Source organism: Candoia aspera, chromosome 1 (genome assembly GCF_035149785.1).
Source record: "Candoia aspera isolate rCanAsp1 chromosome 1, rCanAsp1.hap2, whole genome shotgun sequence".
Taxonomy (NCBI): domain Eukaryota; kingdom Metazoa; phylum Chordata; class Lepidosauria; order Squamata; family Boidae; genus Candoia; species Candoia aspera.
In genome coordinates, this window is record NC_086153.1 from 341,826,992 (window position 1) to 341,845,530 (window position 18,539).

The following is an 18,539-nucleotide window of genomic DNA, read 5'->3' on the forward strand; positions in this document are numbered from 1 at the left end:
CACGAGTGATCGGGAGGAAGACGCGCGTCGTGAAGTGCCTGCGGGCGGGTGCCGCGTCCCTGCCTCCCCAGGGCCCAAAACGCCTGTCTGGAGTCGAATCCACACAGCCCTCGTTCTTGAATTATGGGGCGTGCAGCACCCGGCATTTTTATTTATTTGTTTGCTTGTTTATTTGTCTAATTTTATTACCGCCCATCTCCCCCGCAAAGGAGGGACTCTGGGCGGTTTACAGAAGCAAAATTTGAAATTCAATATCAATATAAATACAATAATAAATAGAGAATTAAAATATAATAAAATCCAGCTAGCTAAAAGTTGTGTTTCAGTCCGTGAGTATGAAAGATTTTCCTTGCAGCACCGGGGCAAGCCTATCGGGATTTGTCCATAGCACTTTAGGTGTGGGGGGGGTGGAACCCCTTGCCCCCCGGGCAGGTAGCCCACCCCTCTTCTCGCCCCAGATGAGAACGAGTGCTCCAGCCCAGCGGTCTGCGGTTCGGCCTCCTGTTACAACACGCTGGGGAGCTTCAAGTGCGTCTGCCCGTCCGGCTTCGACTTTGACCAGGCGTTGGGAGGCTGCCAGGACGTGAACGAGTGCGCCGCTGGAGGGAGCCCCTGCAGCTACGGGTGCTCCAACACCGAGGGGGGCTACTTATGTGGCTGCCCCAGCGGTTATTTCCGGGCAGGGCAAGGGTGAGTGACTCCGTTTCTCCCCCAGAGCTGTTCCCCGGGGCAGTGGCCGGGACCGAGAAGGCACACTTCTGAGGCCCCGAGAGACGGCTGTTTTATTGAGGGGGCCTGGAACGCCCCTGCTCTGCCCAGCCTTACCAGGCAGGCAGAAACTGTGGGAAATAGGTGGTCCCTCAGATAACCGGGCCCTGCTGGCATTACCCCAAATGCCAACTGGCAGCCAGTGCAGTTCATAAAGCGGCGGTGACCCATGGGCGTATCTGGGCACCCATCACTGCCGGCATCACTGCATTATGGACCAGCCGTAGCTTCCGAGCGGTCTTCAAGGGCAGCCCCATGGAGGAGCAGGTGCGCCTGTGAGCAGAGCCAGGGCAGGCACCAACGGTGCACAAGGTGGATTCGCACGAGGGATCTCCTGGCCACAGCCACCCTCTGCTCCTTGAGCAGGAGTCATGAGACCAAGAGGAGCCTCAGATTGCGTGCCAGCTTGGAAGGGTGCCACCTATCCAGGGTTATCTCCAGCTCCAGAAGCAGGGCTCCCCCCCAGCCCAGAAACCCTCGGTCCTGCTTGGGTTTAATCTCAACCTTTTCATCCCCCATCCAGACCCACACAGCCTCCAGGCACTGGGTGAGCATCACTTATACAGCCCGCGGTGAAGCCCTGGGGTGGAGCTGTACAACTGGGTACCCTGTGCCAAAGGATGGCCTCACCCACCTGTTTCAGGCAGAAGTTAAATGGGAGAGGAGAGATTCTCGAACCCTGAGGGTGGACCTCTTCCCCCCTATCCACACCGACTGGCACCTATCATGGAGGGAAGAGAAGAACCGCTGCAAAACACTGCCAACCTGCTAAGCCAGTCCAGGAGGATGCCCCAATTGGTGGCATCAAACCCTGCCATGAGGTCCAGCAGGGCAAGGACAGGTCCAGAGGCCACCCTCAAGCTTGGCCAATGCTGTTTTGGTTCTCACACCTGGCCTGAAACCTGAATGGAAGGGATCCAGTGTCATGTTCACTGCTTCAGTGTAGTTTGTACATCGTACCGTTTCACATGCCATGGCGCTGATGCGTTTCTGTTTGGGAGGGAGCTGCTGTGAGACCTCGTGCCAAGCTCTGCATGTGAAATCAGGACAATGGAATGTGTTTGGGTTATGTGCTCTGCTCAAGGCCTTTTCCCGCAGACCATCAGGAACTGTTAGGAGCACCTGGGATTGTGGACTTGAGAAGACTCTACGGGGGGAGGGATCTCGTCTGCACCGAGGGTTTTTAGTTTGCATTTGGCGCGCTTTCATCATTCTCAGCCTTCTCTGTGATCCTGCACACTATTCTTTAATAAATCAGATATCCTTGAATTCCTGTTCATGAGTCTGATGGTGTTTTAGAATAGGCAACCGTTACATGAAGCTGAGAATGATCCAGATACCGTAATCTGTTTCCTCGAGAGCAGTGTTTCTCAACCTCGGCAGCTTTAAGCTGTGTGGACTTCAACTCCCAGAATTCCCCAGCCAGCTGCCGAGGTTGAGAAACACTGCTCTCGAGCCTTTTGAAGTTGGGCACCTTCCACCCTCTCAACAACAAAGCTGAAGACTGGATGAAAACGATCCAGCATGGCTGGATCCAAGGATGGCTTCTTTCTCCATAAGAGTGGAGCCTCTGAAATTGTAGATCAATTAAAGCTTCCACCCTCATTTGCATGCAAGACTGACAGAGTGAAGGAGACATTGGGAGCCCCTCTCTACAGACCCCCCCCCACTCCGCTCAGGCTCCCCCAACCCCTGATCCCTGTACTGGCAACCCCCAGGCACTGCGTCTCCGGACTGGGGTTCGTCAAGGAGGCCTACTTCCCTGCACCCCCCGAGGAGGAGGAAGAGAACCTGCTGTCTCCGGAGGCCTGCTACGAGTGCAAGATCAACGGCTACCACAAGAGGGGGCGCCAGCGGCGCGGCCTGAACAGCACCCAGGACTACCAGGTGTGCCCCCGACCGGAGGGGGACCTGCGTCCTAAGGAAGGTCGCATTCAGAATGCCCCCCACTCAATTTTAGGAGTTCCGTATTTACCGGACTTCGTTCTTGAAGCAGGGCTGATGCCTCGGGCATTTGCTACACTGTTTTTTTTCTCTCCAGCTGTTGAGCAACGTTGCTTGCATAATCAGGGGCATCCATGTGGAGCAACCAAAAAGTCAGGATGGCAGTGGTTGAAGCCCCGCCCCTTTTTTGCCGGCATCCCCAACACTCTTAAAAAGAGGGCAGGGCTTTGGCTGCAGAGTGGTGGCCACTCTGCGATCCTTTGATCTTTTCACCTCCCCTGCGGATACCCGTTGCGGTCCTTCATACAGTTGATGTGGTTCTTGTCCCTCTTGCTCAGCATGAGTGAAGCAACATCACAACTAGCAGTCCTAGTGCAAAGTGTCCATCAGGATCTGTTTTGTTCCTCCTCCTTGTTGCTGCTTTGTTCAGATTCAGGTAGTCCTCACTTACTGACTGCAATTGAGACTGTGGTGTGGTCATTAAGTGAAACGCCATGTGACCATGCAGACTTACATCACTTCCAGCTGTGGTGGTTAAGCAAATCACCTTGGGTTGTTAAGCGTGATGTCACGTGACCGCGACTTGCAACTTCCTGCCAGCTTCCCCGCTGACTTTGCTTGTCGGAAGCCAGCTGTGAAGGTCGCAAATGGCGATCACGTGACTGCGGGACTCAGTGACTGTCGTAAATACGTGCTGATTGCCAAGCGTCCAAATTGTGATCGTGTGACCACAGGAACACCACGACGGCCGCAACTTTGAGGACCGGTCGTAAGTCTCCTTTTTCAGCGCCGTTGTAACTTGGAACGGTTGCCGAACAAGTGGTCGGTAAGCAAGGACTACCTGTAGAACAGGGTTTCATTTGTCCCCAGCCCCACCGAACTTCGTCCTTGCTCAGACACTGGAGCCTGACCACCTGCTCTTCCAGTCCTGACTGCCTCTTCTCTTTGCCTTTGGCAGGCCCCGGGGCTCAGCCTGGCCAGCATCGACGTGGAGGCGCCCTTGGTTTTCACGCTGAACTTGTCGGATCTGGGCAGGAAGACCCACATCCTGGAGCTTCTCCCTGCGGTGGCGCCCCTGGAGAACCACATCCGCTACGTGATCGCGCAGGGCAACCGGGACGGCCACTTCCACATCCAGCAGAAAGAGGGGCTGAGTTACCTGCACGTGGGCCACAAGCCGGCCACCCCCGGCTCCTACTTGCTGGGGATCGTCAGCATCCCCCTCTCCCGCCAGCGAGAACGGCAGAAGCCGGAGGCCGGCAGGAAACTCGACTCCCTGGCTGCGGAGGCCGGCCAGGCCCTGAAGATGAAGCTGCGGCTTCTCCTCTTCTAGCCCTGCTCTCGGAGGCCCCGAGGAAAACGTGGGCCCGGGCTGTGCCACGCCCCATTCTGACCCTCCCGCCCCCCCGAAGCAGCCCCTCTGCCCTTCCAGTGCCCGCCCTCTGCTGCCCGGGGCTTGCAGGGAGGGAAGGGCCCTGGCCCTGGACCACGGCCCCCCCACAGCCCACAGCCCCGCATTCTGGCGCCTCTGCCCCTGCCCAGCACGGCACGGGCCTCGTCTCTGCCCAGCCGCCTTCAGGAGGAGCCCAGGAACGGCTGCTGGTGGGTCCCGAGGGCCGCGCTGAGGGGCCCGGCTGCGTCCCTCCACCTGGGGGTCCCGCGTGCGGCCTTGGGCTGCTTCGCCAGCTGGCCCCGTGCTTCTCCTCAGTCCCCCTTTAAGTCCCGGTCCCCTCTCTTCCGCTGCTGAAGTGCACTAGAGTGAACCGAACAACTCCGAGGGGCATTTGAGTCCAGCGTCCGGAGTCCAAGCCAAAGGCAAACAGCTCTGAACCAAAGCGCCTCCCCACGTGTCCTCTCCCGCCGGGGCGACCGCCTGCCCTGAACACAGGAGGACGAGGCCCAGCGCGCGGCCCTCCGGCAGAGAGCCCTGCAGTCCTGTTCCCGGGGGCAGCTAAGGTGGCCTCCGTGACCGTGCCATTGAAGCCCCGCCCCTTCCCCCCCGCGCCCCCTTACAAAGAGGGCGGGGCTTCGATCGCGCAGTCGCCATCTTGACTTTTTTGACCCCTCCCTGCAGACTTCTGCACTTCCAGCCCAGGAATCCACAGCCAGCACTGATAAGGGAACTGCCGGTAGACGCCTCACCTGGGCCACACCGAGACCGAGATCTGGAGTCCGCTGGAGTTAATCGAACAGCGGCGACGGGCCTTGAACATGGAGGGGAACGGCTGTCTCTCCCAGTCGAAAGGAAGCAACGCTCTCGTCCAGGAGGAGGGTAACGCTGCTTGGGGCTGCGGGGGCCGAGCAGCCCGGGGGGAATTGGTCTGCTGTTGTCGCAAAAATACTTGAAAATGTACGCCGGGTACGGGCTCCACGTTAGCCCTGGAAAGCTTCAGCCTGCCTGCCTTTCGGCACCCAAAACCCCGCCTCCCTGGTTGGCATTTGTTCGGTGCGTCCTGGGGCACAGAGGCCCTTTATTTTCTCTGTAAATCCACCCAACGGCCCTTGAAGGAAGGTCACTATCGGTCTCCCGGAGGGTGCAGGTAAAGAATTAGGGTTGCTCTGGAGGAAGTCCGAGGCTCCAGATGTGTCACGCGGAAACTGGGTTCGCAGGACACCCAAAGCCAGAACTGTGCTTGCATGTTTGTTTTGGCCTACGTGTTGTGTGAACTCAGCCCACACTTGAGCAAACTGTGGTTGGGTGCTGGCGTGAACCTTTGTGGACCCTGGTTTCTGAAGCAGGGACTAAACAAGCTGGAAAGCAAACTGCTTTGGGTTCACCTGCGTCCTGGCAGGCCTTGTGCACGCAGCAGGCTGGTCGAGGCTGAACAGGGCTGAGCCAGGGGTAGCTCAGCTCTCATGCGAATCCAGCACTCGAGGTTGAAATCTTGCCTGCAACCGCCCCGCCTGCGACGGCTGCCCACACATCCTTGCCGAGCAGGAATCTACCTCCTGTCCTCTTTCACCGGGGCCCAAGTAGGAAATGGGCTCCAGAGTCGGGCCGAATCCAGACGCAACCCAAACTGAAGACGTGCCTGTATTTTGCATCGCCTTTGGGGCGAGAAGCAGCCTCAGGAACTTGAGCACCCAGGACAAATGCCAGGGTGGGGTGGAAAAGCAGCTATTTTATCCTTGTTATTTTAATAGTGCTACAAGATCTGCAGCAAGAATTGCCTTTGAATCCCCAGTAAAGGAGGGCGGTGAATTAGTCAACGACAACCACCACTAAAATGCAACAGACGCAGTGCCCAGACGGGGAAGGTGGAGTGAATCCCGTTCCCAGCGGGGGCACTTAGTTTTCCAACCTTGGCGTGTACTTTTTCTGGCATGAACTCGTGCCTTTAAGCCGACTTCAATATTAGCAAAATTAAAATGAATCCACACTCTTTGACGATGTTGCAGGAGACATGCTATTTTGCAGGTATTTTGCTAATATTGAAAGATTGGAATGAGGAGGAGGTGGCCTTTCCAATTAAAATCAGGTATGATAATTGATCTTCCGTAGCTTCAAAGTTTAAAGATCAAGAACCTAGTACAGGTCATCCTCCTTTAGCGACCACAATTGGGACCGGCAACTGGGTCGTTAAGAGAAGTGGTCTCTAGGTGAAACCATGCTGGTGCTTACGATCTGACTTCAGCTTTCCTTTATAGACCTGCGAAGGTTGCAAATGCAAGGATTGGTCGTAAAGTTACTTTTTCATCACTGTTGTAACTTGAGTGGTCACTAAATGAGGCAGTCGCTAAACGAGGACTGCCTGTGACATTTTTTTCCAGATCGGTGCATCAGATTTGCTTCCCTTCTGGCAAGCTAGCCAACCCTCCACCCCCAAGTTCATCTCCTCCCCATCCCCTGCTGGTGCTCTAGGGCCACCACAAGCTGTATCACACATCAGGAAATTTTCTCATTTCTCTGGGAACATGCGTGGTCATTTGGGACAAAACACTTTGCAGAAAGACTGCAAAGCAGGGGGGGGCAGATGTCCCACTTTGGAAACAGCAGTTTGCCTGCTCAGAGCACCTCTGTGGTTCTTGGAGCCCTTGGGGGGATTCCTTGTGGGGAGCTCTGCTGAAGCCTGGAAGGATCACACGGTGATCCTGGTCTCATTGGAAGTCTTTGGGCCACAGTGCCCTAAATTGCCAGTTCTGCTTCCCAGCCCTTCTGGAAGCCATCATTTTGGGAAAAGATGGTCTTAAACCTTAATTCCCAGGGATCTCTGGTTTGCTCACCAGCACTCAACCGGGTTCCGATGTGCTGCAGGGAAATACTCAGTTGGGGGAATAACCAGAACTCTGCTTGAAACAAACTGGGATCGCACGCTAAAGGCAGCAGGAGGAAAGGATAAGGAAAGGTCAGGGTCCCCTTCTTTGATTGTAAACTGCCCAGAGTCCCCTTCTTGGGGGAGATGGGCGGTGATGGAAATTTGAAATATAAATAAATAAATAAAATATAAAGGGAGTGAGGGAGTCAGACTGGACAAGCCTCTTGCTTGCCAACTCCACCTAAGAGGGGCCAATATCATACAACCTTTCCAACAACCCTGTAAGGAAGGCCAGTTGCTTTTTCAGCTGGACTGCAGATGGAGTGGCCAAAGTGGCAGCTGCGGGTGGGAAGTTTCCAAAGGGCCCCACCACTTCCTGCCTGCATGCAAAAAGACAGGGCTTCAATCACCCTCAGGGCTGCCATCCTGACTGTTTTGATTGCCACCATGAATGCCCTGGGGGCTGCACTGGATGACCGCAGAGGCCCCTTCCAATTCTCTGAAAGGCTGCAAATCGCAAACTCAGCCTCCAAGTTTGGGTGGGGCATTCCTGTTGCATGCCAAACATTACCTCCGGCTCCTCCATGCAAAGCTCTGCCCCTTGCCCCTGCCTTGCAATCTCAGGCCATTTTGTCCGGGGGGTGGGGGGGAGTGGGGAGTCTGAAGCTACCTGGAGCTCCATCCTAAACTGATGCTGGCCTGCCTTCTTCCTTCACCCCTAACTCTCCAGGTGGTGCCCTGGGATTCCCTAACTCTCCAGGTGGTGCCCTGGGATTCCGAAAACTTGAAGCCTCTTCCGGGTGACCCTCAGTGCCGCCTGGGGGCAGGGGGGGCGGTGGGCACAGGGAGCCGCAAACCTCACCATGCAGTTGTTGGCTTAGATTCCTCTCATCCGGGGATTTGACAAGCAGTGCTTTTTTCCTTCTTTTTATTAATAATGGTGACAATAATAATAATCAAGTAGTGAAGGCATGTGCAAGTGTGTGTGCGTGTGCATGTGGGATCTCCCCCCCCCCCCCGTCTGTGCATGGAGCTGCCAGGTGTGGCCCTCAGTTCCTCCACACGTCCGCGAGCCTCCTTGTGTGTCTGCAGCCCGTTTGTGGGGAGGGTCGGCTGCACACGGCACTGAGACCAAGAACCCGCCACACGTGCGGCTTGCCCTTTTTCGTTTTGTATCACGAGTGACGGCAGCAATAAAATTATTTTGGGTTAAATCTGGTGGGGCCTGTCTTGTTTATGGTGGCTTGGCTTCAACTGTGTAATCCCACAATCGCGCACTTGTGCTACACTCCCAGCAATGCCGACTGTGTCTTGTGAACATCATCCCCAGGATAAGTTGATTGTGCCTGTGAAAAAAACGACGGCACAATTGTGCCCAGCATCTTGGCTTTGGAGCAGCTGGCCGTTTTGATGGGGATAACGCAGGTTGGGCCCCAGTGGCAGAGGCTGCCTTCAAGCAACTGGGTTGCGCCCCCAACGCACGGGGGGGTTTAAGGGTGGGCCAAGGAGAACCATTCCCCAAAGCCCACCACCCTGCAGAAATCCACCTTAAAAGAAGTGCTCAAACGCCCACTCCTTTTCTTTGGCCTGCAAGGGCTTCCGAAACGGCCCAGGCGTCGCAACCAGCTTGCCCCCCAAGGGGTGAAAGGGGGACCCCAACATGACTGAGACAACTGACCAGCACCCGAGATGGTGCCTTTCTGGGCAGGGACAGGCAGGCAAAGACAGGTCTTAGCAACAAAAGACAGCTTTATTTAGTGACCAAAGAAGGGGAGGGCACCTCTTACAGACAGGATGACACAAACGAGACCCCCATCCGAAGAGGGTTGGCTCAGCCCAGCCTCTCCCACAGATAACTGGCCATCGTTTCAGCTCATTTCCAAAGCGTTCTTTGGGAGGGTGCCTGCGGAACTACCTGCCACAAGCTGCCAACCTCTCAGGGCAGGGCTGCCAGATTTCCTCTCTTCCCCCAACTAGAAAAACTGAGCGTGATGCCATGGCACCCTCCCCGCCACCCTGTGTCTGCTGTTTCGTCTCCAAAGCAGATCTCCAAGACGGCTTCCAGCCTTTGCTAGCGACCTTCTGCCGGCCCCAAGCTGTCGGAGGACTGCCAGAACCCAATTCTAGTGTTAAGTCCCCAGTCCTCATGGCTGCAAATGAAGGGCCTTCAGAAGATATTTTACACTAAGCCCCCCGAACACAGACCACTACACCACAACAGCTTCGTCACGGTGCTCTCTGGATGAGTCTGGACTACGACTCCCGTCCTCCTCAGGCATGTGGTCCAACACATCTGGGCAGCTGCTCCCCAGGGTTTCAAGGCCTGGTGGGGTTTTGCAGAGCTCAAATGTTAGGGGCCAGGAAGCTGTAGGGCCCCTGGCTCACCTTCAGAAAGAGGCCACTGGCTTGGTTGGCCCCCTGCTCCTGAGCCCCATCATGGGGGTGGGTCTTAGGGTGGAAAAGGTGCTCCAGACACCCCCCATGAGCCATAAGGAGAACCTGCATGTTCAGAGGCACTCTATCGCTTTTTTTTTTTTCTGTACAAAGCTTTAGCTTCCCAAGAGCAGCATCCTTTGGCTGGAACTGCAGTGCCTCACGTCCCTTCCTCCCCTGCACTTGCTCAGAGGCAGGCGTAAGATGTTCCCTGCCCCATTGCTGAGGCCCCCTGGATCCCCACGGCATCGCCAACCCCCTTCCAATCCCCCCTTCCTACTCCCCATGTTCACACAACACCTTTAACCTGCTTCTCGGAGCAATGCTTTGCTCTGGGCTGACTTGGTACATTCACACCTACCACCACCACCCCCAAGGCCACACAAAAGCAAACCAAGGTCTGTGCATTGGCACCACAATCTCGGGGGGGGGTATCCCCAGGAAAAATACCCCCCCCAAAAGCTGCTTCTGGAGGGGGGCATGTTAGCGCTCTTGTAGCCAGAAAGGGTTAAACCCTTCTCCCCCGATGCACTTTTTAAAACAGGTCACTACATAATTAGTAAGAGTTTGCTCTTCCTGCCCCCCCAAATATTTATGATCTGGGGCTCCTCAGTAAAAGCTGAATTTTCCACACAGGGGCCCAGGGCCATTCTCCTCCTTTGCCCCCCCCCAAGCCCAGCTCAGCCTGACCTCCCCAGGGGAAACCTGGGTCATCTGCAGCCCCCCGCCCTGCTCTTGCCCAGATGTGTTGGACTCTAAGGCCCAGAGTGCCCAGCCAGGGTCTAATCTGTGGGGCGGGGGCTGGAATGACCCAAGCCAGGAGAGATGATGATCCCCCAGCAATTGCCCCCCCATCTCCACTCTGGAAGGCCAGGCCACGAGGGGGTCACTCTAGTCCAGTTCTCCTAATTTTTGCCCCCCCATCTGCCCCCCCAGCTTCAATCTTTTGCTCCCCCCCAGCACCAAACATGGAGCCCCTTCAGTTGAAGCTGCAAAAGTTGCTTTATGGTGCCCGCATTCGGGTTGGGAAAGCGAGCCCTGTCAATCCTCCTCCTCCTCATTATTACTCTTAATCAACGTTATTAATGAATAGCTACAGGGCCAGGGAAAACCGAGCGCCCGTCAGCGCCGGACAATCACAGCTCGGTTGTTGCCGGAATGACACAGATACTCCCAGGAGATCACACTTAGTCATCACATACATATACACACGCGCACACACGCCAAACACCAACAGACGCAGAGCGTTCCCACGCTTTAAAGCAAAAAAGAGCTTTTTGCTTGCAGAGAGAAGGGTGTATTTTTGCTTTGGACAGTGAATAAATACACACCATCTGCCCCATCCTTGGCCCTCCACAACATCCCGCTCTGCGAGTACTACACCCCCTAATTCCCAGCCAGTCATGCTGGCTGGGAATTATAGGGCATGTAGTCCAAGACATCAGGAGGGCCCCAGGTGGGGAAGGGCGTTCTAAGACCAGGCATCACATTGCCTCGCTGGCATTTGGTCAGGAAAGCTTCCAACTGCCTTGCAAGGTAGGCCAGCTGGCAAGAAAGGGAAGATGAAGGGGCCCTGTGGCTGTTAAGGCCCTGGATTGAATTTGGGACAAGGTGAGGTTTGGCCACTGGGTAACAAGCTTGTTCTTACGAGCCAGCATAGGGCAGGGGCTTACATGTGCTCCCAAGCATGCAAAATTTACACACAACTTGTGCACAACTTTGGCCTCCCAGATTTTGGGGCTGGAGGGCTGGGAGGATGAGGGAAAAAGAATTAATGCCTGGATTTTGCAAGCGTTATCAATGTTTCCTCCCAGAAAGCCCTCCTCCCCCCAAAGATGCCTGCCAACTGCACCGCCCCATTCCCAACTGCCCCCTTTCTCCACAACACAAGGAAACACGGAAAAGCCACGACAAAGGGGGGGTCCGCCCCTGCCCCCAAAGACAGACACCTCACACAGAAACACAGAGGGACAGAGGACCCCAAACAAGCAAGGGGGCGCCCCCTGAGCGCCCCTAAGCCCCTTCCTCCGCAGCAGCTCCCTCCTGGGACCCCCCAGCCCCGGGGCCGGGCTAGACGAGGGCGTAGTCGAACTGGCCGCGCTCCAGCCCCTCCTTGTGGTCAGTCCAGGACGAGGCCGGCATGCGGCTGTACGGGTCCAGCAGGATGCGGAAGCAGCGCACCATCAGCATCACCAGGAAGATGAGCAGGAAGACGACGAAGGCGAAGACGGTCTTCTGCTCGGCGTCCATGCCGAGGGCCCCGGGGCCGGGCTCCGCCTGCCCTGGCGACAGCAGTTCGTAATCCAGGGTGGAGGCGTCGTCCATCACGGCAGCGCAGCAAACCCACCGCGGGGGCGGCGGCGGCGGAGCCCGGCCAGTCACACAGCCCCCATCTTCCAGTGTGGGGCGGGGGACACCCGTGTCCCCCGGACAGCCTCCCGCGGCGGGAAGATCTAGGCCGTGGTGGGCAGCAGGGAAGGGGCAGCTGAGCTACGGCTGCGGGCTGCGGGCGCCTGGAAAAGAAGCAGAGGTTGAGAGGCAGGATCGACTGGAAGAGAAAACCCTGCAGGAACGGCGTCGTCCGTCCGTTGCCGTCCAGCCTGGTTTGTGTGCCACCTGACAAACCTGTTGCAATGTCTCCACTCTTGTTCAAAAGAGATGGAGCTCTGGGCCTTCCTATCTATCCCTCTATCCATCAGTCATCCACCAACCCATATCTATCATCCCTCCATCCCTCCATCCATTTCTATCATCTATCTATCTTCTACCTATTTTTCCTCTTCATCCATCCATCCATCCCATTTCATACTGCCAGATCAACACAGCCGTACATCCTAGTTGATTAAAAACTATTTTATTTCCCCCCTCTTCATTTATTTAGCGAGTGGAATCCTAAGACCAGAATACTCCCCAGGTTTTCTTAGCCAGTAAAACCGCCTCTGCCGCTCGTTCCTGCCCCGTCTCTGTGGCTGGACCCGCCTGCAGAGGGAGACTCCATCTGTGCTGAACAGGAATAGGCCGCCGGGATGCAAACGCCGCATCACTTTCTTGCATTGCTTGCAACCGGCTTTCCTTTTCGGTGCCTTTTGGGATGGGGTCAGTGGGGGAGGACCCTGGGGGCCCCCAATGGGACCGCTCAAAAAGCACGGGTTGGGGAGCTCTGCTGCTTCCAAGAGGGCGGATTTGCACAGGCCACCCCATCCAGCTCGGCTTTGACCACCAGGGAGGACCGCTGTTTCTCTTGGGGGCAAGTCCAGGGTGCACAACCGGCTGCCCACCAGCCTCCCTTTTGCGGCCAGAGTCGAGGGGTAGGGAGGCAAAGCGGCTGAGCTGTTTTCTCATAATTTTTGCGAAATTACGTGTACCCATGGGTATGAGAGAGACAAACCTTAACACTGGTAGAGCCCGCAAAGGGCTGGGAAGCCTGAAGAAGTAGAATTCGGCTTTTCTTTCCTAAAGTCGGAGCCTTTCTCCCTCTTCGTCCCAAGGCACAAACTAGCCAGCGGCTCTCGAGCTCGGGGCTCCCTCCCACCCCCTCCCCAAATGGATCCAGGCTCCCTCCACTTGGGGATGTGGACTTTGCATGCCCCCCTGAACCTAGGGCACAGGGTGGCAGTCCTGCAGTCCCAGGACTGGGTGCTGGCTGAGGGGAGAGCCATCAGGAGCAGCGCTGCGCCCACCGCACCCCATTCCTGAAACAGCAACGATTTTAAATCCATGCTTGGGGGGGGCTTCTGAAATTGAGTCAAGGGCTGCCTGATGATGCCCCATTGCAGAGACCAGGAGGGGCTGCCTCACGAAAGCTGTTGCCTTTTAATAAAACTGGCACATTGGAAAAGGTGCTCCCAGACTCCTGATTTTTCGAGGCTGCAGAGGACACCGGTAGGAATCCAGGCCCCGCGTAAAGGGGGCTGTGGCTTCGGTTCCCACCCTCCCTTATGACTTGACTCCGCCTTCCAAGGCAGGGTCATCTGATCTCCAGGGGCTCAGGGGGGTACAGCTAGGACGGGTGGGGGGCGCCTGGTGGGATAGGCAGGTCTTGCTTAAAAAGGGCTGAGCCCCCTGCCCAGCCTCAGCTCTCTGCCCCGAGTTCGGCTGCCCCCCAGAGCTGGAGAAGAGGGGATCCACTGGGCACTGCCGGCTGGGGCAAACAGTGGACAACCCACTTTTCTCTGGCGGGTGCCGCTTGGAGGGGGTGCCCCTTCCGTCCAGCTGCAGATCCAGGCAGGGGCGTACAAGAGCCAAGCCTTGGCCTCCTACCTCCTGCCTGCCCTCCAAGGGCAGCTGCATCTCCAGAGCCGGGGAAAGAGAGACCCATGTCACGCCGTTGCCGTCTTCCGGCTTCTCGGCATCAGGCTGAGGCTACGAGAGAAGAAGAGGACAGGCCCAGATTACTTCATGCCTTTCTTGGCCAGAGTCATCCCCCCCCTCCCGAAGGTGTGCAAACTCTTGCCTCCAACACTGGGCGACCCCCACCCGGGGAGGCCCAACCTGGCCCCAGGACCCTCGGCAGGCAAGAACAGAAGACTGCCGACCCCCCCCCCCGGGTGAGGCCAAGGGCCCTCTGGGTCAAGCTCCTTGTTGCTCACAGACCCCAACCCGATGCCTTTTGGGGGGGCTCACAAGCCAGAGATGGAGCCCCCCTGCAAACGGCCTTTGGAGGCCTGCGGCCCCCAGCCCAGTGGAGACAGAAAATCTTGATGCTATTGGCAGCCACCACCACATCTGGTGGCAATGAACTGCTGGGGGGGGGGGGGTCCTGCTCTGGTTGATTTATTTCGGAATGCGACCAAGAGGCTGCCCGACTCCAAACGACTCTGGGTGGCTCACATCGAAGGCAGAGCCATAAAAGGAAAATAATAAGAAAATCCCCTGCATCTGGAAAAACCCACCCCCCTAACGAGAGATCCGCCAACACCCTCCCCATCCCAAGGCCTGGGAGACCAGACAGCTTGGTAATTCTTGTCGGCTTTCTGCGGTTGCTTCCTTAAAGTCCTGGGCCGCTGGCGTTTTAACGGCACCACCGCAATCCCCAGAGCGTCTCTCCGAAGTGCAGCGAGCGAAAGAAAAGGAAGGAAGGAGAAGGTATAGGCAGTCCTCACTTAATGATGGCAATTGGAGCCGCAATTTTCATTGCTAAGCGAGACGGTCATAAAGCACAATGTCATGTGGCAGCACCACTTAGTGACAAAAATGCCCACACTTCCCGTTGCCATCGTTAAGCAAGGACCTTGTGTGACCACGACTTGCGAGCTCCTGCTGGCTTCCCCACTGACTTTGCTTGTGAGAAGCTGGCGGGGAAAGCTGCAAATGACGATCACGTGGGATGCTGCAACCGTCGTAATTATGAGCCAGTTGCCAAGGGCCCACGTGGCAATCACATCACCGCAGGGACACTGAGACAGGTGGAACTACAAGAACCAGTCGTAAGTCCCGCTCGTTCAGCACCGTTGTAAGTTCAAACAGTCACTGAAGGAGTGGACGGTAAGTGAGGACCACCTCTATAGTGCGGCCGGACCAGGGCAAGGACTCTTTGTGCGGCATCATTGCCCAAGGACCCCAGCCACAGGCCCTCTCCGCCAGCTGGCCCTGCCCAACTGGCCCTGCCCCTGGACCCCTCATCTTTGCTGGCAGTGGGGCGCCTGCCCCCACCCCGCACATTCTCCCTTGGCCTCTTCAACCCAGGCAAGCTGTCAGAGGATGATCTTCAAAGGTGCCACCAGCGGGCCCCTCCTCCAAGGGCCTGGCATCAGGGCCGCCAACCCGGCCTTTTTGAGATGATCCCACCACGTTTCGACTCCCAGCAACAGGCAAGAACCAGCAAAAGAAACTGAGGGGCTTCAGGTTCTCCTCACCTGGGCGCAGCACAGGGCAGATGTCCCAGTTGTTGGGGTCAACAAAACTGGGCCGCAGGATAGAAACCTCGGCCAATGTGCCAGGCCTTGGCCTCCTGTGGATTTAGCCCGGGCGCTCCTCTTGCGTTCTTGCGCAACATATTTTCCCCGGCAGAGTCTGCCGAGAATGCCAGAAAGACGGCAAGCTAGTCAAGAGTGCCTGGAGCACATGCAGAGTGCTTTCCCCAAACCGCCCCTTGCCCTGACTGATGCAGAGGGAGACTGGTAACCGATCAGACAAGCTCACTTCCAGGAGAGCAGCTGAGACCCTTGACACCTTGCGCCACACCCACCACGTGGGAAAGGGGCATTCTCTGCTTCCAGGGATGGAGCAGTTTTTATGGGGAATGGTGCCCACATCTGCTTTCACCAAAACCATTTTAACGAGAAACAAGGGAAAAAAGAACCATCGTTTCTCGCGATGGACAGAGTTAGCTGTCCAACAGCCAAAGCCAACTGAGGAAAATCATTCCATACGGAAACCCGCAGGCTTTCAAATCATTCCCACCTTCCTCCCCCAAATCTTTATTTGGCGCTTGGTGGGTGACGCAGCCTTTCTTCCCCAAGGCATCTCCTCCCTTTCGAGGCCAAGAAAAAAACATTACAGAGGCTTTTTTTCCTTCCCCCAAATTCTCACTGGCAGGGAGCCCTCAATGCTGATCCTGGGGGAGGCTGAACCAGGTTTACGCGGAACCTACTCCCTTGCCACTGTAACGTCAGAAGGATGACACAGAGGAGGGGCAGTGGAAGGCTTGTCTGCATGGAGGCAACGGGCTGGAGTGGAGCCTGGATCCAACCAGGGCTGCGTCAGAGCCCAGCAACCGTTGCACAAAGAAGGCGTGTTGATCAAACCAAATGGCCAAGGATGAGCTCAGGACAGTGATCGAGCTGAACCTCCTGATCCCAGCAGCAGGCAGCCATGCTCACCGACGGACTGCGAAACTGGCAGCCCGCAGGCTGGGATGAGAGCGGTTGGAGGGTTGAAGACTTGGGGTCGTTTTCTTTTAAGGAAGGAAGGCAGCTGGCTTCAGCTGAGGGGCTCTCTGGGTACCTGCATCTCCCACCATGCCCAGGGCCAATGCCGCGCTGGGGTCCTACCAAGACCCTCTGAATATCTGCTGGGGTGTCGAGCCAGTGAACCAAGCCGCACACGGCGGCTGAGACCATCCCATCCATCCGCCCTGGTCCACACAAGGAAACTCCCCCTCCGAGCACCGCTCCTCCATTCCGGCTGAAGGACCACATCTGGCGGCCTTCGACGAACCCCAGCAGAGCCACAGCGGAGACCAACCCCCTCGAGCGGTCAAGGCAGGAACCCAGCAGTGCAGCCTCCCCGGCGGACGGCTGTCCAGCCACCGCTAGAAATCCTTACGCGTCCTTGGCCTGGCCAAGGGGCCACACATTTCCCCATGGTCCCCCTCCCGGCTGTCTCACCTTTCAACGGCACACCCAGAAGCCATTTGCACCACCTTCCAGGCAGAAGCTTTCCAAGATGGGGAATGGCTTCTCTGGCTAAGAATTGCTTCCTCCATCAAGCCCAGATTCGAATCCCCCCCAATTTGGCCTTGGCCAATTTTAGTTCCCTACAATCTCGGCCCAGATTGTCCCTCGGGTTCTGACCCCAAAGCCTGCCTGCTGAAGAACTTCCGCTTCCCGTCCACCAAGGGGATCAGGAGAGAGACCTTTTGACTTTAAGCTACTGGGATTTAAACTTCCAAAGATGGAGAACCCACTGGATGCCTTTTCCCCTTCCTGCTTCTTGGCAAGCCCCCTCTGCAGCCCAAGCCTCCTCAAGAAGGCCCCATTCACACAACGGCACTCCAGTTTTCAGCAAAAGAGGCGTGTGCAATCGCACGTTGGGATTTCTAAAATCCACACAGAGACACACAATCCCAGGGGATCCTGACTCACAGATTGAAAGTGCACCGTTGGGTGCAGGCGAAAGAGCATTTTAACTCAGAAGCGGCTCAGAAGCGCCTCGGCCAGGGCGTTGGCTGGGAACGCTTGGGACGCCCATCACGGCTCTCGAGGGGGGCGTGAAGAGCTGGTGGGGCTCAAGGAGAACGCCCCCCCCCACAGGTATCCAGCAAGGGATATCAGGCGTGGGACAACATCACTGCGGCTCCTTTTAATGACCTGCCGGCTTTGGAACCACCCTTGACCTGTTTTCAGGCATTTCGAAAAACAGAAAAATGGAAGCCAGACAGCCCATCTGGATTTCGAGGCACTGGCGATTCCTGGGGAGTGTGTAGTTCATTTAATCGAATTGTTACCCAGAGACACCGTTTTTTAAATGGTGTAATTTCAACGGCTCTGGCCTCCACTGAAAATAAAGATTTTCTACCATCTCAAGAACAGCAGAAGGAGAAAAAGACCCAGTGGGTTTAACAGCCTGCCAGGGAAAGTCAGGAGTCTGGAAGCACTAAGAAAAATAAAATGGCACATTTCATTAAAAGGCAGAAGCGTCATTCTGCACTTGCCTAGAAGTTTGGTACAATTACTGCACCAGATGGATTTCTGCCTGAGGTCCCTGAAGGGCCGCAATCCTCAGCATTGCGAGGATGGATCAGAGGCTGTCTGGATGAGGTGCTGACTGGGCGGAGTGAGCCCAGCGCAGCAACTCACACAGGGACATAACAGAGACCCTCCCTCAGTGGCAAATCGTCCGTCTGCCTCTTCCTCCGGGGGCCCGCAAGGCCCGGCCGTGGGGCAGCACAATTCATCTTCACAGCCGTGGGATCAGAAAGAAGCTGAGCAGTGACTCAGGCAGGGAGGCGGCAAAACACCTCCTCCTGCAGAGGTTGATGGAGGTTCACTCTGGAATACCACATCTTTCCTGCAACTGGCTCGCAGTGAGTGAGGTCTGGACTGTAGCTGCCATCATCTCCGGAGGGCTGGGGTTGATGGGAGATGTAGTCCAACACATTGCTTGTTGAGATGGGCGGCCATAGAAATCAAACTAATGACAATAACAGTAACAATAGTAATAATAACAATAATCTGAAAACCCTGGATGGGGAAGGCTGATCTTGCCCCCCCCCCATGTTCCCTTAATCCATAGCAATTGTGGAAACATCCGTCTGGGTGTGAATTCACCCGGGTGTGCTTCCGAAACCCACACCCGACGCGGCACATGCTTCATGCCAACATCTTGCCCTCCCCATCGCTGTGCCGCAACTCACAACGCGCCCAGGAACACCGTCGAAGAGACCCCTCTTGTGCAAAAGCCGCCAGAGGAAGGCGC

At 56.4% G+C, this 18,539-nt stretch overlaps 2 protein-coding genes across 2 annotated transcripts in view; one reads left to right on the top strand and one right to left on the bottom strand.

The window, feature by feature from the left end:
• FBN3 (fibrillin 3) overlaps positions 1-4,099 on the top strand; it is a 101,244-nt gene extending 97,145 nt beyond the window's left edge. Inside the window, exons 60-62 of the mRNA XM_063290983.1 lie at positions 459-690; positions 2,487-2,655; positions 3,671-4,099. Coding sequence (XP_063147053.1) covers positions 459-690; positions 2,487-2,655; positions 3,671-4,045 — 776 coding nt within the window. The 3' untranslated portion in view covers positions 4,046-4,099. The remainder of the gene's footprint in view (positions 1-458; positions 691-2,486; positions 2,656-3,670) is intronic.
• A 7,372-nt stretch (positions 4,100-11,471) lies between these two features.
• CTXN1 (cortexin 1) lies at positions 11,472-11,878 on the bottom strand. The gene has a single exon (XM_063291002.1). The coding sequence runs from the start codon at positions 11,724-11,726 to the stop codon at positions 11,472-11,474; it is 255 nt and encodes an 84-aa protein (XP_063147072.1). The 5' UTR covers positions 11,727-11,878.
• Between the last annotated feature and the right edge of the window lie 6,661 nt (positions 11,879-18,539).

Bases quoted from the DNA above. Each gene is read 5' to 3' on its own strand.
- CTXN1 (XM_063291002.1), bottom strand. From the start codon at position 11,726: ATGGACGACGCCTCCACCCTGGATTACGAACTGCTGTCGCCAGGGCAG.